The sequence below is a fragment of the Cebidichthys violaceus genome, unplaced genomic scaffold (assembly GCF_023349555.1).
Source record: "Cebidichthys violaceus isolate CVI_PGR_0920_01 unplaced genomic scaffold, fCebVio1.0.p SCAF_20, whole genome shotgun sequence".
Taxonomy (NCBI): Eukaryota; Metazoa; Chordata; class Actinopteri; order Perciformes; family Stichaeidae; genus Cebidichthys; species Cebidichthys violaceus.
The window spans coordinates 10,480,134-10,504,782 of NW_027176373.1; the positions used below are offsets into that span (position 1 = coordinate 10,480,134).

Below are 24,649 nucleotides of genomic sequence, written 5' to 3' on the forward strand. Positions count from 1 at the left end.
ATCTGACTGAACTCTCTGTGTCTGGCAACTCAAAAGATAAACATATTTTGAGTAATAAGTTGGTTTAAGAGAGCTAATGTTTCATCTCCTTTGCATTTACAGTCGAGTATTGAATCTCTTCTCACCCCAGAGGGCAGCACACAGGATCTCCGAGTTGAACCTCTTCTTGTACTTGCGGATCTCAGGTGTGTCATTGGGGGGGCGTGTGTTAGTGGGATTGACATTCACCATGGATCCTTTCCTCACCTCCATCTTCAGCTGCTCAAACCTGGAGCCTAAACAGAAAGGCCCCGATGGAAACGGCTTAATTGACGAAGGAAAAGGAAACCGACGGAAAATGGTACAAGCTTCGGAACGAGACACAAATCTCCCACTTATCCTTTTAAAAAGGGAATTTAGCTGATTAACAAGTTACATTTTAATTAATTATGCTGTAATGTAATGACTCACCAGTGATAGACATGTTATCCCCTGTACCTCCTGGTGACTGGTACATGCCCAGATCCACAAAAGTGGTGAAGGAGGACTTGCCAGATGCTTTAACCAAACCTCTGGACTGATACTGGTGGAGCAGAAAGGTGTTGTTTAAGTGAACATCATGTCTGTGGAGACTTTAGTTTGTTCATTGTTTGATTTTAGTTTCAAAATGTTAAAAACATATTTTTGTGCCTATTGTATGTGGCATTAAAACTGCACTTTTAAGTCATATTTTTGATGATGTCGCCACTAACAAGCTGAACAGATTGTCATGAAATGTAATGCGTTATGGGTGGACTTCATGGCTGGAATGAGGGCAGATAAAAAATAAAAAATAAACCAGGAATTTAGGACTGATATATTTAGCATCAGTAGAACTTACATCATAAACAGAGTCCTTCCCAGGGGAGGAGTGAGTGGCTGAATCTGTGGGGGAGTGGGAAGGCTGCACCACATCTGGCAAGTTAGTGTATCCGTTATGGCTCCGCTTCTCTGGGGTCTTTCAGGTAAAAGAGAAAACACACACACAAACAACTCTATATATTACTTATTCACCAATTACCAGTATTTGAGCCGTCTGGTTAGCACACCACAGTAACTACAAGAAGTAAAGTAACAGTCGTGAACAGACTCGCTTTGAAAAGGTGTTAAATATGAGTTTGGGACCTTATTTATTGCCTCAACGTGGTGGCAGCTGATGTCAGTGTCTCACAGCTATTGATGCTAACAGCACAAATAAAGCAAACTACAGCAAACGTATATGCCAACTGACCTGTGACATGAAGATGATATCATTTGTGCAATCTATTGGGTGACATAAAAGAAGGGCTGACACTGTTCTAATGTGATGCAAATAAATATTTGTGTCGTCAGTGAAGCTGACTTGCTTTAAAAAATGAAAGTACAATTACGGTTTGTGTGAAAGTAAGTAAAATTCCTCTATATGATGTATTGTACAATGTTTTGTTGTTTTCTTTAAAATTAAAAACTCCCCATCTTTCCCTGACATTCAGTTTTGTCACTGTAGCTTGGCAAATATTTGACGCTCATTGCATATTCAAATGCTTCAACACAAAAAACTCACACATTCAATTCATCACTAGCCACCTGCAAGATGTATGCCGTCCGTCACTGAGTCATATTGCTGTCTCTCCAAAAATCTCAAAGACTTGTGCCAACCTTCTGTAACCCAGGGTGGTTTTTGGTATGTACAAAATCAAATGTATTATTATATTAATTTAATTCTGAGTGCTTTTTGAACAATTAATCTACAAAAGGTGCTTTTCAGTAAAACCTGAAAGACATCGTTGAGGTTTTGGGCATCTTCATGAGACTTCATTAGGGGTGCATGGAAAATGGCTACACATAATGTATTAATTTGGTCAGTTACGTGTGTAATTAAAATAACCTGAAAACTGTCTTGCAGCTTTGTAATATTCTTTGACTTGTGTTGATTTTCCATCAAGTGAAAATGCATTTTAAGCATCATTACGTGCACAGATGACTCACCCTCTGCACCAACATGGTCTGATCCCCGTAGCCTCCGGCTTGCTCTCCCTCTCCCCCCTCGCCTTCGTCTTCATGAACCACCATGGTGTTGACTGAATCAGTGTCTGCGTCCCTGTGACTGAAATCAACAGAGGAATAGAAGTCAAGGATGACATAAGACCCCGAGCTTGATAATGGAAAAGTGTGAAAAGAGAGTAGCGCAGTATTGAATACTGTACTTCAAAGTGAATTTGACAAATAAAGACAATGGTTTGCTTCTTGAATTGCTATCATTTGTGGGCGTTAGTGTTACCGATCTGTGGGGCTTTCTTCCTCCTCTGCTCCCTCGCCACTCTCGCTCTCTTCACTACTCTCGCTGCTCTCCGAAGAGGAGGAGTAATCATTGGCCTTGACTGGGGGCCTTGGCTGCTCCTCAGCACGCTCCTTGGCAAAGAGGCCATGGTCCTGGACGCACACAATATTTACTTTAAGAATGCATTCAAAAATGTTTTAAACAATCTCAGCTATCACAGAAAGTAGCAAATAGCAAATCATATTAAAGACAATCCAAACAACTGAAGGTGAAGGCTCTTCAGAGAGTACTGGGAGTTTCGGTACTGTTTTTGAGCCCATCTTTCTGAATTCAGAGCCTGCCACCTGGTGACATGTTAGGATGATTTTGAGGATTCAAGGCCTGTGCAAGATGTCCACAAAGTAACAGAAAAAAATGCAAAACACATGAAATAAGGCTATTATTTAAAGAGTAGGATTTCTTTCAAAGACAAAACATGATTAAACCAATAAATAAAAAGTGTAGAGCATGCAATTCATTCAACATGTACTACAGTCAATGAATGCAGATGCAAACTCATGCATGAACACTGAGGGCTGTATAACGAACAAGGACACAGTGATACTAACCTCCCCTATAGCTCTCTTGTAACTCTGCACAATTGAGGTAAAGTCAACAAACAGGGATTTAAGAAGGAGAGACATGAAGCATATAAAAACATAAAGGAAAGATTATGTGAGGAGAAAACCTTGAGTTAGTATACAACATGTCAGTTTACAAACCGGGTGTTTTTATTCAACCATATTATGTGTTGCATGCACACCTACAATGATGTTAAACTTAGTTTTATAAGTAGAGGATACTGAAGAGACAGCCAATACACTGTCTGTTTGAAAACAACCACTTACTGCAGGGCGCCCAGGGCGGGAGGAGGTGCGAGACTCCCCTGGCTTATGACGGCTATCATGGGAGAGCATGGGCGAATCCATTTTGGAGGAACCTGCAAATAACAAGGTTGCAGAGTGTAGTTATGATTCTGAAATCAGACTTACTGTAAAGACAGTCTGTAGAGAAATAGCATTGGGGGTGCAGGGACTCACTGAGGATGCGATGCCTCTCTAGAGAGCCAGTCTGGGGAAGATTGGATATGATGCTCATACTGTCTCCTCTCTCCCAGCGATCATTGCGACTGAGATCTGGATTGCTGCCATGAGGATACAAATCAGTTATCTGAAGTCTATCTACCATCATTTAGCAGGCAGTAATTTCTGTAAATATCTGATAAATCATTTGGCTGTCTTTAGTACCTGGCTCGCACTGGATGCCTAATGCCAGAGGTCAGGTTGGTGTTGAGAGCTGTGGCAATAGACGCTGTCCTTTGTGGAATCTGAGGACGGAAACATCATAGTATTACATTTAACAGTGTTCTGACAAAAAGAGTTTTCCCCAAGATGAAAGCACACGGTAGAATTTTAACCACTTCTAAATGCACGTCAAAGCAGTGAATGGAAAACCTGTTGGATCCACCAGCTACTGTGTGAGAGAAACTGAGTATCATGTCCCAGGCCTGCTTTTAAGCCATGTTTTAATTGTGTACTTTCTGTTTTTTGTGTCTTCTTAAATGTAAACTTTTGGCCCTTATGTGGTCACTTTGTGTTTTTTATGCTTGTAATTCCACCCCTGTTAAGCACTTTGTGACTAATGTCTGTGAAAAGTGCTATATCAATAAATCATACTTATTTATTCCTTTTAAAAAGACCTTTCAAAGTGAGTTTACTAACTATAGTCCGGGTAACATATTGTGTGTGTGTGCGAGTGTGTATGTGTCTCAATATGGGAGTCTTTTGCAAACTGGGGTACACCTACTGGTGGCTGGTTTTGACAGAGTCAAAACCAGCCACAAGATCTCACCTTGGGTGGGAGTTCCACATCTGGAAGGCGGATCCAGGGGCCGCGATCCTCTCCCATTTGGTGTGCCTGCGGTGCCGGGGTTTCAGAAGTCGGGTCGGAGTTTTGACGCACCAGCTCTCTAGAGTGGATGGGACGGGGTGAGGGGGTAAGGGAGGGATCCTGGGTGGGGAATGCGGACATGGTCTTAGTGGGCTGGTCACAGAGGGACTGGGAACGAGGGACAGGGGCGGCATAAGGCTTCAGTGGAACCAAGTGAGCCATCTGGAACTGCGAAGGACAGGAGGAGCAGCAGCAGCAGCACACCAGGAGGGAGGAGCAGCAAAGTGGAAGGAAGAGAACACAAGACAGTCGGAGAAGCAGGCCGAGGTGGAGAAGAATGCAAGGTTGTGTTTGTATTCCAAGGAGATTTTTTTAACATGTAGGGACAAAGTGATCACAGATGTGTGGAGAAGGAAAGGAGGGGTAAAGAAGTAAAAAAAAAAGAGAGGCATAAATAAAGTAGCAGAGATAATAGAGGATAAAGCAGCTAAAGAATTAAGGGCAGAAAGGCATAAGCAGTTGTATCTTGTGTTGATTTAATCAGCTGAATTTTACACCCACCTTTCCCTGCCCCCCTTGGGGTTCAACAGGCCTCTGCATCGGTGGGGTCTGAGAAGACTGGACCATTCCCGACTGGCTGATTGAGTCAGAGCGAGACTGGAGGGCATTGTCGGAGACAGTGGTGCAGATTTTGGGTGAGCCCTGTCTGTTGAGCTTACTTCGCTCCTCCACCTGCGATAAGGATGACAATGAAAAGAGGATGTACATTGCACGGCAGTGTACAGTAGTTTGACTGTGGTGTTCAAAGCTTCAAATGTAGGCAACATTGCTACCTCACGGGCCCAAGTAGGTTTGTTGTTGGGCTCCAGGTTTTTGTTATAGTGGTAGAGCTGGGGCTTCTTCTCTTGCTGCTGTTGTTGCAGAGACACCAGGTAGGCATGCTCCTGCTGCAGCTGCCTCTGCAGTCGCTCCGACTGACGCTGTTCCTCTAGCTGCTTGCGCTTATACTCCTGGGATTAAAAAAAAAAAAAAAAAAAAAAACACACTGCAGTCAAGTCATTGCTTGCCTCATACTGGACACGAAAAACAGGTCAGGCAGGTTGTAAAAAAACAAAACTCACATCAAAAGAATATTTTTAGCAAAAACCTTTTTGTGCTGTATATTAAACTGACAATGAAAAACCAATAAGTCAACTGACTCACTTTTACACTGTGAGTTGTAGGCACAGGTCTCCTCGCCTTTTGATGGCCACGGCATACATAACGAAACAAGCACATTGCTTCTTATAACAGCAGAGATTAGATTTCCATTGTCAAGCAGGAAATGTCTCACATAAAGTTACATTTGAGAAACAATTTTAGGTACACAGAATCAAAATTAACTTTGTAATAAAGCTAAAATCTTTGCTGTTTTAGCATTAGATCTACAAGTCAGTCTACGTTATAATGCTCACATACATGTTCTGGGTGGTGAGTGAAAGCACAAGACTGTGGATGCAAACAAACCAACGTCCTCTCAGAAACCAATGTGGTGTTCCTGCACAGCAGGTGAGAGAACCCAGCCTGGCACCGGGTGAGAATGCCTCACCCAGGTGCCTCCCTATGTGGGAGGATACATTTGAATAGGCCGAGGACATAATGGAGGGATTACAGCACATCTCTTAGAGGAACCTATGAACTCCTGTGGAAAGGGACATCTACCCTGCTGCCACCCCAACACACATATTTAACATGGATATATATGCTTTCTAAAGGGGGAATCTTCCACACCTCCAAAACTGTTTTGATTCTCATTTTGTCTGAGGCCAGGGCCCTTCCTGAAGGATAATATGGAGCACAGCTCAATAAAGCAAAAGATAAGACCTAATGCTCTGTTGTGAACATTTAATGTTAGCCTAAATGTCTTGAATGGTATTGCCGAACAGAAAATAGCAACAGAAAAGGTATGAATATAGATTTGGAAGCCCTTTTATTCAGCAATGAATTGTGGCCGACTTCAGAGCCCATCAAAGCCGCCCAGCAGTACCTCTCTATTTGTGCCTTTTGTTTGATTTCATTCAATTTTCAGAGGCGAGTTAGTCCTATTTGATTCACATTTTGCCCATTACTTTCTTCATTACATCTAATGAAAGGCACTATGGAAAGACTATTACTATGAATCAGCTGCAGGAAACGTTAAGTTTGCATTATCACAGCTGATTCAAACATCAGGAGAGGAATAGAGTTTGTTACAGGCACTTTTGTAATGTCGGTGTATGCGAAAAGTTTTTTTTCTGGTGGCAAGTGTATGTCATGTTATCCTAAAATGCTGACTGAACACTCACAGCGTTATAGCACTGTTCCTAGGGGTGTGCTATCCATGAGCATTAAAACTACTTCAGGGCCACTGTCCTGTGGTCGACCCTGTGCTTTATGAAGATGCACATACCCATAATTTCTGTGTGTATGTAGAACGTAGGAGGAAAATGTGGAAAACTCTCTCAATTGCCTCATAAATACAGTAGTGAGGATTCGGTTCTTTCTCCCTCCAAAAAACAGGAACAAGGAGCCGACACTATAGCTCAATCTAAATGACAGCAACTTGTATGCTTCACAGGAGCTAGCTAAAGCAAAGATGTTAGGAGTGTGGAAAATCTTCCTTTCACTGTCAGCAAGAGTCAATAACAAACTCTGAAATCTGACCAAAACAACCCTCAAAATCTAGGTCAGTGCATGCCTTTACAAGACATGCAGTATCATCTGCCTTTTACTCGACCTAATAGCATCTATCTCAAACACAAGTAGACATGTAACACTGCAGTGTTTGTTTCGACAAAACACTGCAACACTGTTTTTTCCTTATCAGAATCAAGGGTCTAAGGATAGAGGGTGGCATATGCTGTACCAATTATAAAGCCCCCTGAGGCAATTATGTGATATCTGGTTATATATAAATAAAATTGACTTGGCAAAATAAGAAAACAAGCCATATTGTTGTGAGGACACATGATGTGTTTTTTCTGTGCTGATCAATAAATCTCCTTCACTAATGATCTATTGTATCCGAGAGGACATGGAAACCTCTGCAGTCAAAACAAGACATGATAAAGGAGGAGTGAGGACTAGTTACCATAAGCAGTGCTTGCTCCTGAAGCAACTGCTGTTGAAGGATTTCTAACTGCCGCTGCTCTTCTTCTAACTTATGTCTGATAAACTCCTGAGGAAAGGTAAGGAGGCAGGAATGACAGGCATTAAAAGGCGGGAAAAGAGAAAAGACAGGACATAGAAACAGTTACGTAACAGCATTCCAGTAAACAACAGACAGTGTGTCGCACTAATAACAATTCTTTAAATTAATTTTAGCGGCAAAAACATGCACCGTCCCCTTTTAGAAGTTATAAGAGACAAATACAAGCTACCATTGAAACATGACATCACTGTTTAGCACTACATAGAGAAGGGTTAAATATTTAGTGGAACATTGTGGTCGTTTTGTGGCATAAAATTAGTATTTGGGAGCACAGGGTGATGATGCCGTGTTGCCAGACTCTTGTGTTACTGAGGGTAGACTGGAAACGGAGCACAAGAGACGCAGAGCGCTCACCCACAGAAAACTCATCTCTGAATAAATACACCAATTTAGACCCTTGCTGCTATGGCAACCTACTCATGGAATTTCACCACCAGAGCAACTCGCACTGTGTTGCTGGTGGACACGCCCACACACGACAGTGATTGGCTGATTGCAGCCCCACATCTCCCGCGGTTGGTTACCTGCTCCCTCTCGGCCAACCTTCTGTCTTCCTCTCGTCTCATATCGTCGAGCCTCCGGTGGGGACCTTTATCTTGCTGCCTCACCATGTCTCGCTCCTTTCTCTGTTGCTGGGAGAGAAGGGTGACAGGGAAAAAAGAGAAATGAGCATACAGGCTGTGTTTGCACAGGGGCATTTATAACCCTCCCTTGTTTTTTGTGCAAAGAGCTGGGAAAAAAAGGAAATAAAATGGAGTAGGGATGCAGGGCAGAGAACGAGACACTCACACACTCACACTCACACGCACACACACACACACACACAATCAGTTTGCTGCTTTGATTCAAACTCATTCACTTTTGGCAGGGAGTAGTCTTTATCTTTGTTTTTTAAAGGGACATTGGACAAGAGCTTTGTGTGCTGTGTCATTTCAGCACAAAGAACAAGCCCTGTTGTTTCACTCGATTGTTGTTGAGGAGCCAGAGAAGATTGACAAGGAGGTGGTGGTATATCAGGGGAGTTCATTTATACTGCAGTAAAACACACTTACCAATACTGCACAACATTTTCAGTATCGGTGTAAAAAGTGTGCCTCATTAAAATCCTACATAACTCCTCAGACATTTCACAGCTGATGGCACTTTGTCAGCTCACCAATGAGCTCAGTTATGGTCATTCAAAATCAAATTCTCTGTACAAAACCTCGACTTAAATATTCGCTACAAGCATAAAGTGTTCATCAACCGTGACAATTAAATAAGAGCTTTATTTCATTCCGTTGTCCTTCATACCTGCATCAATATTTGCTCCCAAGTCCTTTGTGTCGATCAATAAATTACAAACTAACACAAAAATCACAGAGTGCCATGTTTCTAAAGTTTCCTATATTTGTTTAATGCGTGTAGTAACATGATGCATAAAATGACCATGATTATCCGACTTAACCAGCCAAACAATAACCTGATTTCTGATAAGAGCTGATGGCTAAAGACTGTCAGAGAGCTATCCACAACATGGCAGATAAAAAAAAATTGAAAGCAAGTTCAGCTGCCTTCTGGACAGAGAAGATAACGTTATGACACATTCAGGGGATGTGAAATATTGACAACTTTACAAGTGTAAATCAAAACTTTTTGTCAACTGCTACAACGTCCAAATAATCCTTGTACTGTGCTACGAGGAATTTATCACCAACGTCAGAATGAATTCATATTGTTCCATTTGGTAGTGTGCAAACACTTAACAGCATTTACAAACCAACATGTCTGTGAAGAGGTTGTTTATTGAGACCTTTTCTGCACAAACTTTATACTCGCAAAACATCTCACTCTAGGCTACGAAATCATCTCACTTTGGGCGAATGTTTGCAGAATTAATAATTCATACCTGTGTTGCAAGGAGGTGGACTTCATGTAATCTCACTCTCCCCACTTCCCCACTGTTTACCTATTTATTTAACTATGAATGTTGGTGAACAACATGTTGAAAATGTACTGTTGCAAGTTAGGGTGACCGGAGATTCAGTTCAGTCCTTGCAACTAGTTATTTAGTTATGGAGGCTTTAAGTTGGTGAGGGGAATACAATTAAATTTAAAAAATAATAATAATGGGTAGGTTTTAGTCTTTTTCATTTAGTGCAAAGGCCTTATTTCTAAATGTCCAAGTCTGAGTTATTCAAACTTTATATTTTATTACTTCTGTCCATGGATTGATTTACATTAAGAATATTGCATAACAAAAGTTTAGTAGGCCGATAATAGAAGGCTGATTAAAACTGCTATGCATTTATGACTAAAGCAGCCAATGGCAAACCAAATACATAATAAAAATACATAATAAAAAGAGCAACAGCAAGTGGTTAAGTGGATGAAGAACAAAGAACAAGAGCAGACACAGACAAGGAACATTATATTCTTGTTGCTTGGTACAGTTTTGCTTTGAATTAAAAATGTTCCGCCTGTTGCATAATGTATTAGTATCATGAGCCTCTGGTAAAATGTGCAAGATTACATTACAATTATAAAACAAGGTTGACAGTGGAAATAAGGTCAAAGACACCATTTTATTTCTATCCCAGACAAAATCTGATGCGTTCGTACTTATAAATGTATCAGAATGAATCAAAACCAGCACCATACAAGAAAAATGAACGTGTGCATTTAAACTGGAGACACCCAATGAATGTGTTTTCATTCTCTGAAGTTGGGAGATGATTTATGCACAGGAAGTAAATTCACTTCAAAAGATGAATTGCTGATACTCAACCTACATTACAGCAAGGTCTCTAAAACACATCTACGTTTTGTAAATTGAGTATCATATCGCTTAATGCACTGTTAGGGAACTTTCCAATTCTTTCTAGTGATGTGCATTTTATCACCAATGCTGAGTTTATGCAGAATTGTATTTTGCAGGTACTAAAATCTCAGCATTGGGTGCATTACAATAATCGTGGACGATATTGGAATGTTAAGTGTTTTGTCAAAACATAAAAAAAAACAATTTTAAGATAAAAAGGCCAGGAAAATATCTTTGTTTTCTTTAAAAGTAGCAGTTCGACACTTTGGGAAATAAGTTTATTTGCTTTCTTGCCAAGCTTGCATGAAGAGATTGATACCAGTCTCTGTCTGTGTGTTAAGTATGAAGCTTTGTCGAGTCGGGCTAGTTGTCCAACTGCTTCCTGTCTCAACGCTAAGCTACAATAAATGTCTCTTTGCTCTACATTCATGTTTAGCATGCAGATATGAGAGTAGTACTATTCTTCTCATCCAACTCTCGAAAAGAAAGCTAATAAGCGTATTTGTCATAATACTACTCCACTAAAAAAGGTAGAAATTTCTTAGTTGATCGTTACCTCTTCGAGTCGACGACGCTGTTCCTTCTGCTCCTCGATGCGTTTCTGTCGGTCGTGCAACAGTTGCCTCTTGTGTTCCTCAGGATCCCGACGCTGAGCAGCCAACTGGGCCTGCTGCCTCTTGTGGGCCTCCGAGCGCTCTTTGTTCTCCTGCTGCAGACGCTGGAAGTCCCGCCTCAGAGTGGACTCACCGGGCACGTTGAGGATGGAGCTGATGACCAAAATTAAAGAAAAAAAAAAATTAAAAATAAAAAAATAAATGAGGGAGAGGCTTTTGGGGACAATAATTCACACAGAGAACACAAGTCACTTGGATAGAGAATATATTGATTAATGCGGTTAATAAATTGGAAATACCTTGACTCTCGGTCATCTCCACGATTTTCATCCTCTTCATCACTACCACTGTACTCATACTCTGTTTCTTCTGTAATGAAAATTAGCATCAAGAGAAGTGAAATATTACATGAAAAAAAAAAAAGATTGTGGCACAATCTACAGTACACTGTATAGTAAATCATGGTGCATGAAGAGACAGGGTACCCTGGGTTACACCCATTTAGGCTCTTTCCATCTCATTTGCTCACCCTTTTCTCCCCTTTTCTTGCGCGTACGGTCGATATGGTCTTTGAGCTGAATTCGGACCTGGCGCTCAGTGGGCTGGTCCCTGATGAAGGAGTGCTTGAGAAGCTGCTCTGTGGATGGTCGGCTGGTATACGTCTTCACCAGACAGCCCTCTATGAAGTCAATGAATTTCTTGGACCTGGGAGGAATGGGGAGTTGAGAGGAGGATAAACTAGTGAGAGAGAGTGGGAGGGCAGGGAGGAACGGAACAGTTGGCAGCTGGGCAGAAGAGAGACGCAAGTGGGACAAGGTCCATCTTTAGCCACTTTTAACATGTCTGTCATTTTCTGGGGAGGAGTCATGTATGTGACATTTCTAGGAATGCTTGCAGTCTTGTGTGTCACTGGAAAAATAATATCACATAATGCACTGACCCATTTCATTCTGTAATGTCTTCACAGAATGTATTTGATTGGCAGGAGAGCTAGTAGCTGCAATTTACCAGTAAACAGAGTGAACAGTACATTACCAAGCTGAAAAACTTTCTTCTCACTCAATTTCTCTGAAACTGCAACATGATCACTGCAAAATACAATTCAACTCTATGCAATATACATTACCTGTATGGGGTTAATAATGTTCAAACATAGCAACCAAGAGTTATTGAGTACAAGTAATTGTGTCCATCCTTTACTTCTGTTTTTTATATTTGCATAATTGTTCATCTGGGTCACACCATATTGACCGACGGCTTCTTTATGATTGGAACGTTGCGTTTTAAAAAACACAACGTGAAAGAAACATTTCATTCTGAATGCAGTGGGACCATAAACTCTACTAAGTGAGTCCATTAACGAGCAGCATAAAGATTAATAGGAGCAGGGTAGGAAAAAGAACATGGCAAACACGTTTAAAAGCGTTCAGCTTCTCATCTTGCTCACGATCATATTTGTCTCTGGGACAAAGGACTTGACCTCTCACACTTTGAAATCTGAGTGAGTGACAGCTACCCTAAATGTCTTTCCCCAAAAGAGGGACAAATGCAGTAACTTAACGAAGCACAACATCTGCTTTGAGAAATCAGAGATGTTCCTGTAATCACGTCTTGTGCAGGCAGCATTCGTTCCATTCAGTGCTGTTCTTGTTAAGTGTGTTTATATGCACTAAAGGGATAGTTTGGCTTTACCTAGTCAGACGGCACTGTCCAACGGGGAACTGAAGCAGTTATCTATGCTCTCTTCTAAGCCACGAGACTCCTTTAGAAAAACAGTCATTTTACCTTGAAGAACACGGGAGTTGCTGGTCTTCCGCTGCCTCTATCAGTTAGTTTGTTTGTGTTATTGTGCGACTTTGGTGAATCCAAACTAACTCTTTAAAACTCTTAATTCACACAATAACAGACACAAACTAACTAATCGAGGCAGAGGTAGACCAACAACTCCCGTGTTCTGCAGGTAAAATTACTGTTTTTGTCAAAGGAATCTTGAGGCTTTAAAGAGAGCACATATGGGTCTAACTTTTTGAGTTCCCAGCTGAAGAGGACTGGCAAGGTAAAACTGTGAAAGTATTCTAATAGCGTGTATTTAAACTGCTATTGATTTCTTTAGGTGGGCCTTTTGTTCTGTGGCTAAAATACATTTTGCTGCTGCCCCCGTCCACAGCAGTACTTTGCTACCGTGCTGCTACTCCTGTCTGTTTCTCCAAACTGGGGGCATCCCAAACGTCATCTATTGTAGGTAATACACCATCTATTAATAAGTACCTCATACAACTGTAAAAACTGTAAAAATTCTAAACTATCCCTTCAACCTGGTTATTGTTGCTCTGCAGTAACCTGCTTTCTCAAACATTGAGTAAACAGAGTGCACATAACACATAACTGGGCTCTCCTACCACGACCCGTTTTACTCACTTTTGTACGTCACCTTTACTCTTGAATTTGTCTTTGGAAACAAAATTAGGTTTTGAGACTTAATGCACATTTAAAATCATACGAGGGGAGCCTGCTAGGTGTCTAGGAAATTATACATGCAAGTAATACAACAGGATGGTTGATAACTCACCATTTTTTGGATTTAAGTTTTGGGGGGGGGTTCCTGGGAATGAGGAAGAGGGCTCTCATCGGGTGCATGTCACACAAGGCTGCAGAAATAAAAGAAGATGGTGAGTTGGTTGATATTATCAAATCCCCCTACCAATGCTGAGACCTACAACAAATGTAAGGAAAAGTAACATCAGAATAAATCAAATGTAAGACAGAGTATCATATACTCCCACACCTGGTGGTTTCTAAAAAATACTAGCCACCATTACACAGTCTTTGTATCCTCAAACATGGTTACAGCTGCTGTTATCCAATCTTTCCTGGTGCCTCAGGCTTATTGTTACATTGAATGTAAGAGCAAGGACTGTGAGTCATTGTGTTCCCAGCGTAGGTAGGTAGCTAAACCTGACTGGTTAGCGTTACAGTTTCACAGTAAATCGGCTTTTATATGGCAGTCCTTTGGACGAATGCAACGTGACTGAGAGAGCCTCAGGCAGGAAGAACATTATATTTCAGTATTAAGGGAACAAAAGGATCACAGCTACTGTTTGTGTGTGCTTCAAATAACATGCATGTTCACCTTGTATCATACACAGCCATAATGTGTAAGCATTAGTATTTATTCAGTAGACTTGCATGGTTTATTTTCATTTAAAAAGGAATAGATCACCCGCTGACAGAATGTTGGCAGTTTTGTCAACACCCTGTCAGTGTGAATGATGCCATTTAGCGTTTTATTAAATACCTGGAGTGAACTGATCTGTTTGTTTCTGCTTTTAGCTGATCAATTGTACAGACAGTCTTAAAACTGTTTTTAAATTATTACCTGTTATTCACCACACTGACAGCCCTGTGTTTTCTTATACGTGTCAACTAACAGTAAAAGGTATGGAGGGTGTCTGCTGACACAGCTAGTGACAAAAAAATTCTGTGAAAAGATGCTCAATAATTCACATGTTCAAAAATAAACAGCCAGTAACCCTGTAAGGCTAATGAATACATTACTGTAAGTAGCACAATGAAGCATCTCAATGAAACAGCGACAGATACCACAGAGAGCATTTGTCAGTCCTGCCTTTACGATGTCGTCGATAAATTGACCGTAGTCCACCTGTCACACATCAATACAGATGTTCTATTGAATTATTTGACAACAAACAAAATTGAACTACTGCTTTAACTATATAACTCAATAAAAAACAGTTAAAGGTTATATACATCAGGTCTTTATCTTAGACATTATGTAAAAACAACGACTAGGGTTGCAATAATGATGATATCAATCAATTGTTAATCAACTAATCAAATCCAAATATTTACAGTGGGTACGGAAAGTATTCAGACCCCTTTAAATTTTTCACTCTGTTTCATTGCAGCCATTTGCTAAAATCGAAAAAGTTCATTTTATTTCTCATTAATGTACACTCAGCACCCCATCTTGACAGAAAAAAAACAGAAATGTAGAAATTTTTGCAAATTTAGTAAAAAAGAAAAACTGAAATATCACATGGTCATAAGTATTCAGACCCTTTGCTCAGTATTGAGTAGAAGCACCCTTTTGAGCTAGTACAGCCATGAGTCTTCTTGGGAATGATGCAACAAGTTTTTCACACCTGGATTTGGGGATCCTCTGCCATTCTTCCTTGCAGATCCTCTCCAGTTCCGTCAGGTTGGATGGTGAACGTTGGTGGACAGCCATTTTCAGGTCTCTCCAGAGATGCTCAATTGGGTTTAGGTCAGGGCTCTGGCTGGGCCAGTCAAGAATGGTCACAGAGTTGTTCCGAAGCCACTCCTTTGTTATTTTAGCTGTGTGCTTAGGGTCATTGTCTTGTTGGAAGGTGAACCTTCGGCCCAGTCTGAGGTCCTGAGCACTCTGGAAGAGGTTTTCTTCCAGGATATCTCTGTACTTGTCCGCATTCATCTTTCCTTCAATTGCAACCAGTCGTCCTGTCCCTGGAGCTGAAAAACACCCCCATAGCATGATGCTGCCACCACCATGTTTCACTGTTGGGATTGTATTGGGCAGGTGATGAGCAGTGCCTGGTTTTCTCCACACATACCGCTTAGAATTAACGCCAAAAAGTTCAATCTTCGTCTCATCAGACCAGAGAATCATATTTTTCATAGTCTGGGAGTCCTTCATGTGTTTTTTGGCAAACTCTATGCGGGCTTTCATATGTTTTGCACTGAGGAGAGGCTTCCGTCGGGCCACTCTGCCATAAAGCCCCGACTGGTGGAGGGCTGCAGTGATAGTTGACTTTGTGGAACTTTCTCCCATCTCCCTACTGCATCTCTGGAGCTCAGCCACAGTGATCTTTGGGTTCTTCTTTACCTCTCTCACCAAGGCTCTTCTCCCACGATTGCTCAGTTTGGCTGGACGGCCAGGTCTAGGAAGAGTTCTGGTCATCCCAAACTTCTTCCATTTAAGGATTATGGAGGCCACTGTGCTCTTAGGAACCTTGAGTGCTGCAGAAATTCTTTTGTAACCTTGGCCAGATCTGTGCCTTGTCACAATTCTGTCTCTGAGCTCCTTGGGCAGTTCCTTCGACCTCATGATTCTCATTTGCTCTGACATGCACTGTGAGCTGTAAGGTCTTATATAGACAGGTGTGTGCCCTTTATTTAAACACAGATGGACTCCAATGAAGGAGTAGAACCATCTCCAGGAGGATCAGAAGAAATGGACAGCATGTGAGTTAAAGATGACTGTCACAGCAAAGGGTCTGAATACTTATGACCATGTGATATTTCAGTTTTTCTTTTTGAATAAATTTGCAAAAATTTCTACATTTCTGTTTTTTTCTGTCAAGATGGGGTGCTGAGTGTACATTAATGAGAAATAAAATGAACTTTTTTGATTTTAGCAAATGGCTGCAATGAAACAAAGAGTGAAAAATTTAAAGGGGTCTGAATACTTTCCATACCCACTGTATCTATCTTATGTTATCCAAGACAAACGTGTCTAATTTTGTTTGGCAAACAGTTTAGCAAAGGTAAAGTGTAACAGTTATAATGATTTTAAACAGAGAAATTAACTAATTCATAAAACTGTCTTCCATTATTGTCTGTCGACTAACTAATCAAAATGTAATTTAAAAAAAATGGTTTGTCTAAAACCTAAAAGAGATCTAATCAAAAAACAAGGAATATTGCGCCTTTGTAAGTGGAATATATACTTCAGTAATGAAACTGATGGAGTGAGTAATTACACACTGCATAATTTAAAAAGGTACATTAACACCAGCTTCACAGTTGTCCCGTATGTCTTATGTCATTGGCAGCAGCAACATGGTCTACAAGAGCTCTGTAGTTCTTATCAGTGATGTGAACAAAAGGCTCTCTGAACATTATCATTGTAAGTTCACCACAGTTGTGATTCATTTCACAAACATTTTAGCTGCTACTCTTAAGTGAGATTTTCTTTTCTTCTTAGTCAGGTTTAACACCAAATCTCCAGACAGACATATCTCCCCGCTTAGCAGACCAGAGAGATCTGTGCAATCAGCCTCCACAGGCCAACTGCCAGCTCACGACTACACTACCTTGATTACAGCGAGTCAGCTGCCCATCTGAAGACTCAGACAACAAGGCCGCATATGCAAGACAGACTCATTCATGAGGTCTTTTCTGGCAATGAGAAACTGTCTGTTGCTGGGTACATAGAAATGCATGTTTCAAACAAGAACAGGTTAAATTAAAAAAAAGGTGTTCAAAGGAAGTGTATACACTTACGAGGCGCTCCCTCTGCCATCTCAATGGCTGTAATCCCCAAGGACCAGATATCGCTCTGCAAAATACACAAGGGACCAGGTCAGTGTCTACCTTTCATATGCTCCCGCAGCATAGTGCAGACACAAACACAGTGCTTCTGTTACCCTGTAGTCATAGGTGGAGTCGGGGTTCTCGTCACAGGCAATAACCTCAGGTGCCATCCAGTACGGTGTGCCGATGAAGGTGTTCCTACGCCCAACAGTCCTGTCCAACTGAGCACTCACCCCGAAATCCACTGAATGTGGACAAAGCGATCAGAGGAAAAGGATGTGAGACGATGCTGGGTATAGCAGATACCTACTGTTGCTCTTTTACCCAAAACCTACAAGCATTCAACGTACCAAGTTTGACCTCCGCATTCTCCGTTAGCAGCACGTTCTGGCCCTTGATGTCCCTGTGGATGACTTTATGGGCGTGGAGATGAGAAAGGCCCTGCGCACAGACAAAGAAGTCAAAATTGATCAGTAAAGAGTGACCTCTGCTGCAGACTTGTTTTGACTGATGGGACAGCGATTTCTCACCCTTAGGATTTCTCTGCAGATGTAAGCGATCCAGTCCTCCTTCAGAGAGCTGCCCTTAGTGTTTTTCACCAGGTCGGTCACTGATCCGGCCCCACAGAACTCCATCACCAGCTACATACAGACAAATGCAAATGTAGTGAGCACAATCAAACAGGCATTCTGCATTAAAATGATCAGGCCAGGTAAAAAGGGGAGACCCACCCAAAGTTGGTCATCATGTCCTGGTGGACTCTTCTTGACAAAGGCACCGTAGTACGTGGCTATGTTGCGGTGGTGACTGTATTTTTTCAGCATGTTGATTTCAGCTTTGATCTCCTCCTCTTCCTCTTCCGTGACATCCATCACCTTGATCGCAGCCAGCTGGCCCGTCTTCACGTGACGGCCCTGACAAGTTCATCACAACAGCGGTCAGTAAAGTTTAAAATGAACCTGGGACTCCATGTTTCTGAAACGCTTTGAATCTCACCCCATCAAGTGTGGCTAATTGCTTCATCACACCACTTCACCGTTCTTATTTTACATTTTCTTCTCCAGTGTCTCTTATCTTTCTGTCACAGACGGTTTAAACTTTTCAGGCTGACAGCTGAAACATTTTCTTACATAGCAGTTGGCTAAATCTAATGTAATCTGAGAAATGAATGCAAAAAACATTTAACACAGAGCAGGCACTAGAGTGGTCTTTGGAGCCCATTTTATCGAACAGGTGAAAACTTAATGTGTTGAATGCGTTTATCTACGAAAAAAGCACAACATCATTGAGGTATAATTTAGGCATCATGTCTCACCTTGTATACCTGCCCATAGGTCCCATTGCCGACAACCTCGACCAGCTCAAAGATCCCTGCTGGATCCTATGGGAGACACGGTCAGATTCATGAGACATACAACATACAGACAGAGCAGGATCAGATACACCATCAAAATACAAACCGCTCCAAATAAAAACAGCATTTCAATCAAATAAACTGCAATTTGTTTTGCTTTTTTATTTTTGCTAAATTAAAAATGGCTACACTCCATATCTATTTTTGTTCTAAGTGGGTGGTGCTTGCTTTGTTCTTCTTTGAATCCTATACATCTACACTTCAATGCCGACCCGAAGTGGAGGTCATATTTCATGTTGTTACACTCATACTCATACACTGTTTCCTCAGTTAAGAGTCACGCTTAGATACTAAATGCATACTAAACTGCACCTGTTCTAGTAACTCCTGCAGTCTGGCTTCAATAATGTTGGAAGTCTGAATACAAACGCTGCTGAGGACACAAAATAAAACCAACAGGCTTTCAAATGTTTCGAGAATCGAGAATCTTTAATTTAATGTGTACATCAGTTAAAGTATAGCAGCAGATCTATTGACTCCATCAACAACACGTCATATAAACACACAAACAAAACCACAAAGACTCATACATAAAACAACCCCAATGGTTTCTACTTTGTATACACTAAAGCCAATTTGAATCCAATATTACCATACAAATCATTTGAACTCAATCTGCCTAGCCACCCCCACACACACGCACTCACCGCCCGCCCACAACATGGAGGAAACAGACGAGCAGATACACTACATATTGATATTAGATTAGATATGGATTTGACATGGACATCCATCTGGCCTTTTCTTGATTTGTTCGTTTTAAGTTTCAATGGAGTGAACACATTCTACTGACACCAGGGGTGCTTTGACTTAATTACGCAACCCCTCCCCCAAGACACAAGGGAATATGACAATCAGTTCCACTTTCAAGCAATTTCAATATGGCTTTAAGAAGATGTGTGGGTGGTTAGACTGCTGCTTTGGGTTTAGAATGTACAGCATGACCTATCCTGCTTTCATCTGTTTCCAATGATGGCTTTTCCGCCTTCAACAAGGAGGGGGAAATTCCTTTGAGACAGGAAACATTTATGGGAAGAAAATAGCACGTATACTTATGAAAGATTTGCCAGTGAAACTGGAAAGTGACCACATATTTGATGCAAATGCACACACCCCATATGACATAAACATACCATATTGTGAAGCATGTTATAACTCTAAAGAGGGGGGAACTGTAATGTAAAGCAGGAGGCAACAAAATGATGATATGGAAGAGAATAATGAGTGGGTGGCAAGGCAGAGGCGGTAGCTTCGCCCACGAGAGTGGGATGAGAGGAACGAAGCGATAGAAGGGGAAGGGTACAGTTATGTTCAAGGATTAGCACCACCAGCAGACACAGGCAAACAAATTGCCAGCAATGATTGCTAAAATGGCAAGGAAGCAGTAAAGCCACGGGGTAACTGGAGGAGAAACTGCAGTCAGCCTGCTTAAAGATACAAATGGCAGCTCTGGTAGTTCTTATGGATATAATACTGTCTTATTAATGTGCAAACTTAATGTATTGATTAACCACAGGGAACAATGCCGTGAGCTTTCCCATCAACCTCAGTTCAACAGGGTATAAACTTTAAAAGACACTGGTAATGGTCCATTGGGAAGTTGACCACACATTTCCTCCAGGGGTGTCAACTTAGCTGACAGAGAAAGTCTTTTTTTTTTTTTTTTAAGCCTGCCCTTTCTGTGGATACACAGCTGCATCAATACATCATAAAACACTTGCATTCCCTGAATATCATTAGTGAAAAACATTATAGCTGGCCTTAAATGTTTTTAAATGGCTTCCTAATACTTAAATTTGGAAGTACTTCATCTTTTTTCAAATTCAGCAACCTAATCCCAACAGCATGAATTTGCACATCTTAGTTACGGTAGAACATTTAGTTGTTGCCATTGTTGGATTATGCTACCATTATGGGCCCAGTATTAGTAAACACCATGTGGGCTAATTTACATCCATCCAAAGTTAGTGTATCCACAAAAAATTAGATTAAATAGATTTTGACAGTTCACAATTTTGATGACTTTGTTAATTCATAAATCACAATGTGGGGGAAAAAAGTCATGGACACGGAGGAAATGTTAATTAAGTTAATTAAGTTTAATCTCTGACGTGACACTTTTACTGGTGTTTACAATAAAGCTTCATATTAAAAAGGAGAGATTTGTATCACTATCATATGCTTATTTATGCCAAGCATGGACTGTTTCACTGCACCAAAATAAAAATCACAAGACTAAATTTGTCATGAGTTTCATTTCCAGAGGGCTGGTATTCCTGGTTAACCATCATCCAATAATCTCAGCACACTATCAGAGTTTCGGTTTGAAACTGAAAAATCAGCAAAGAAATCCCTTTCCAACAGTTTTAAATTGAGAACAAAACAGGTGAAATTCAGCAGATATATTTGTTGGAGTATGACCATGTCACTTTAATTGTCTTAGTTCCACAAGTGTAACTTACTATGCCACCTGTAGTTCAAACAATTGTGCAGGTGTCTTTGATTTTATCCAGTGCTACTGACATTGGAACAACGTGTTACAGCACAACTGACTTGTTGTTGCCCGTGTACAATGGACTGTTGCTATGTAGCCCAATGCTGGAGTCCTTCTGTACTGCTGTGATTGAGCCACTTAAAGGTTCCCTGTGGAGTTTTTGTCCTGTAGTAGCGCTCTGGAGCCCTTTCTCTATGACTGGGTCCCAGTGTTGTTTATCTAATGCGCATGAACAGGGAGACACATGCACGCGCACAAGGGTGTCGTGCTCCACAGTCCTGCCAATGGTTTCACACTATTCCACTCATCAACAGGTGGCAGTAACGCCCAAGACATGCAGCATGCCCCAACAAAGGCACGGAAGGAAAAGACTGTTAGCTAGTAAACAAAGCAGGTTTTAAAATACAAAAAAAAAATTACTCTACAAATGTGGGAGGAAATGCATTTAACACATTTGTTGGAGCTCAAGGATACACAAGATGCCTTTTGGTGAATGATAATAAATGTAAACACATTTTACTTTTGTTTGTTTATAAGAAAACTTCACAGGGCACCTCTAAATGGTCAGCTAACCCAAATCACAAAAACAATTTCACAATTAATTCTAGTGGTAGATGGCCAGGCAGATATTGGTATTTTAAGGATTTCATTTACTCTTTAAACCCGACAATAACTTCACTTTCCAACAAAAACTGAACGGTCAGCGTTGTGTCTCCAGCCAATAACTTTCATATTCAAACATGACTTCAATTTACTGAACAGAGATATTATTGAGACTGATAATCCAATTCCCAAATTCATATATCTTACTTTATATAAAAAATAAACTCAGATAATATTGGCAATCTTCTCATATAACCATTGAATACAGATATGTTATAAAGAGCTGGGTCAGCTCTAATAATATGCAGGGATTTTAATAAATCTGTTCATTTAAAGTCAGGGAGAAGATAACACAGGTCCAAGCAAGCCAAGATTCAAATAAACTACCCCTGATCTCCTGTTATGCCCCATAAATATGTGAATGCCTCAAGACTCTTAGTTTATGTGATGCTGATTATTTTCGATGGAGTAACACACCCAGAGGAAAGTCACTCAGAGTAACCTTTGGTCATTTTGATTCTAGACAGAGATAATAAAAAAAATAACAAAAAGAATGAAAAAGAAAGCTATTGTTCTGTTTCAAACCTGTTGCTAAGTGGGGAGACAGGGCTGTGATCTACCTTTTCAAAAAGGCAGTGACTGAAAGCATAAAATGCTTCTTTATAATGCTAATAAGGGTCTGTCTTTGGGGGATTTACTGCTGCAACACAATCATAGATTTTGACACTTCCCATTGAAATGGAGAGATGCATCAAAAGAGAGCATCAGAGCTGTGGTCTCAATTAAGAAACCGTAGCCTTGGAAAGAAGATTTTTCATCAAATCAGAAGAGTGGTGACTCTTTTTTCCTCATTTGATTTAATTTCTTGTCTGGTAAAGTGGTTCTATTGTTAAAAGAAGTTGGTCAAAAAAGGTTGTAGGTTGTTTTTTAAACTGAGGCCTTCAAGGTGGACCACTGCTATACCAGATCAGTAAGACCAGGGCTAATACTAGTCTAATACTTGTAGTATTTTAAGAGAAACCAAACCAAAAACACCAGATCCAAATTTCACAAGGAAATGGTAAGAGGATTTCTCATTCAACTTGGAATACGGCTGTCAAGCCCCCATATGGAGAAACACCTCCAAACAACAATATTTTAAACAATAGAGATTGTGTTTGTGCATTTCAATCTCAAGAGTTTAGAACTAGTAGCTACAAATACATTATAAATAACTACATGACAACAGCAAAGTGTTTCAGGTCATGCACAAGCGACAGGAGCAGCCATCATTCTCCTGTTTTTGTTATTATTTATTTTCCTTTTTTTACTAATGCACTAAACACGAAAAGTTGTCACGGCTGTAAACTCGCTTCTTTATTCTGTGATCTCTGATGTGAATCTGACACTCAAACAGCTCAGCTGCCTAAAGCAATGCGGGGCCAAGGGATGTTTATTCCACCTCAACTTTAGAGACGTGGGTGTTGAATGGTGTCAGGAGGCAAACAGACACTTCAGTTCATATGACATAACATCCAATGAGTACGTCTGCAATCATTCTAGATGAATAAAGTGCAGCACACGTATCTTAACAACAACAAATACTCACCCTCAGAGCTGCGAGGTCTATGTCGTCCAGGCTTCGTGTGGGGGCGTTTTCAGACATAGCTGGAGAAAACTTAGAGCCTTAGCTACCAAGTTAGCCAGATATTTGACAAAAAGTACTGAGGGGGATTATAAATGGCTGCTACAGCGATCTTGACCGGTGTTATCTATGGATTAAATTCAGCTAAACGGGCTGTCCAATGTGCAGAAACTGTTGCGGAACACGGTTAGCACTTAGATTAGCGAACACATCGCAGATAGAGCTGCACCCAGCTGGCTAGCTCACGAGAGCTACACTGTTATCCGCAGTGGTTTTTACAGAAACGCCGCCGCAATATTTAATCAAAATACAGTTTAACTTTACACAAGATATTTCAACAAAGTAGTAACGTCACCGTTAGCCGGCCATCGGTACCGTTCTACGAACAACGCGATGCACCTCCACTGTTGTTGAACACCTTGCTGCGTTCATTTTGACAAGACGTCTCTGCTGCTGTACAACATCCAGCGAATGTTATGTGTGAGAAAATGATGCGTCTAAAAAACTACCAGATAGGACTGGTGTGTCATTGAAGCATTCCTAGTAGAAAACAACATTTACGGCTCAACAGCGCAATGGTTGTTTTTTTGAGGACGCAACGTCTGATGTGATGGCGTCCGGGTCCGTCCGCACCAGAACCGACTGGCAGGCTGTCAATATTAGCCTCAAATATGTGCCCTCCCAAAATATAAAGACAAAGTGCGAAAAAAATTAAAATAATGGCCTCGTTTGAAATACGATCTTTTCGCGACTGCAGTTGTCAAACTTGTTAACACGACTTAAATATTCCTGTTTGGACCCGGAGCGCACGTTCATCCGAACACCGAGTCAGGTGCGTGCAATCAACCGCACGTTAACTGGCTAGCTAACGTAGCTAAGCTAGTCGGCTAAAATAGTCTTTTCCAGAATAAACTTTCCTTCTTCATCCATTTTCACTGTTGACAGTCGCGCCTAGCACCGCCACAACCTTCCGGGGGAAAAGCGCAGGCAAGCAGACGAGCACTATTTTTTTTTTTTTTTTCGCGAGGCACCGCCGTAATACTTGTAAATTGGGGCCAACGACACTTTAAAGTTAAGCGTTGTCTTCGTGCTCACGCGTCCAATTTTTATGAACTGGTAGTTACACCCCAACACTAAAGACACGGTGCAGTTTCAAAAGCGGCGACAGCTAAACTTGTTATTTCGCCATGTTTTGCTTCTTGAGTTCTCCCTCCCACTCCCAGCCTTGTTGTAGTCTAACAGGGTTGTACTGACGATTGGCTGCACACGCTCCTCAAGTGTTTGCTCTGGATGACTACGGTGCTTCATCAGGGACAAATTACCTGCAAAATTACAGCGGAACGCAACCTACG

General features: G+C 41.0%; 1 protein-coding gene across 5 annotated transcripts in view; it reads right to left on the bottom strand.

Annotated features, from left to right (window-relative positions):
* The window catches only part of mink1 (misshapen-like kinase 1), a 32,625-nt gene extending 7,991 nt beyond the window's left edge, over positions 1 to 24,634 (bottom strand). Inside the window, exons 1-26 of one of the 5 annotated variants that reach the window (XM_068716262.1) lie at positions 23,262 to 24,634; positions 18,478 to 18,543; positions 17,894 to 18,076; positions 17,693 to 17,803; positions 17,513 to 17,603; positions 17,276 to 17,406; positions 17,133 to 17,187; positions 13,420 to 13,498; positions 11,380 to 11,555; positions 11,150 to 11,219; positions 10,793 to 11,003; positions 7,961 to 8,068; positions 7,317 to 7,403; positions 5,411 to 5,446; positions 5,041 to 5,217; positions 4,769 to 4,939; positions 4,169 to 4,435; positions 3,565 to 3,644; positions 3,358 to 3,461; positions 3,166 to 3,257; positions 2,887 to 2,910; positions 2,279 to 2,430; positions 1,987 to 2,104; positions 860 to 976; positions 451 to 562; positions 126 to 275 (exon numbers count right to left, since the gene is read on the bottom strand). In XM_068716262.1, coding sequence (XP_068572363.1) covers positions 126 to 275; positions 451 to 562; positions 860 to 976; positions 1,987 to 2,104; positions 2,279 to 2,430; positions 2,887 to 2,910; positions 3,166 to 3,257; positions 3,358 to 3,461; positions 3,565 to 3,644; positions 4,169 to 4,435; positions 4,769 to 4,939; positions 5,041 to 5,217; positions 5,411 to 5,446; positions 7,317 to 7,403; positions 7,961 to 8,068; positions 10,793 to 11,003; positions 11,150 to 11,219; positions 11,380 to 11,555; positions 13,420 to 13,498; positions 17,133 to 17,187; positions 17,276 to 17,406; positions 17,513 to 17,603; positions 17,693 to 17,803; positions 17,894 to 18,076; positions 18,478 to 18,543; positions 23,262 to 23,318 — 3,025 coding nt within the window. In that variant the 5' untranslated portion in view covers positions 23,319 to 24,634. The remainder of the gene's footprint in view (positions 1 to 125; positions 276 to 450; positions 563 to 859; positions 977 to 1,986; positions 2,105 to 2,278; positions 2,431 to 2,886; positions 2,911 to 3,165; positions 3,258 to 3,357; positions 3,462 to 3,564; positions 3,645 to 4,168; positions 4,436 to 4,768; positions 4,940 to 5,040; positions 5,218 to 5,410; positions 5,447 to 7,316; positions 7,404 to 7,960; positions 8,069 to 10,792; positions 11,004 to 11,149; positions 11,220 to 11,379; positions 11,556 to 13,419; positions 13,499 to 17,132; positions 17,188 to 17,275; positions 17,407 to 17,512; positions 17,604 to 17,692; positions 17,804 to 17,893; positions 18,077 to 18,477; positions 18,544 to 23,261) is intronic. The other 4 variants (XM_068716264.1, XM_068716263.1, XM_068716266.1 and 1 more) reach the window with 4 other exon arrangements.
* Between the last annotated feature and the right edge of the window lie 15 nt (positions 24,635 to 24,649).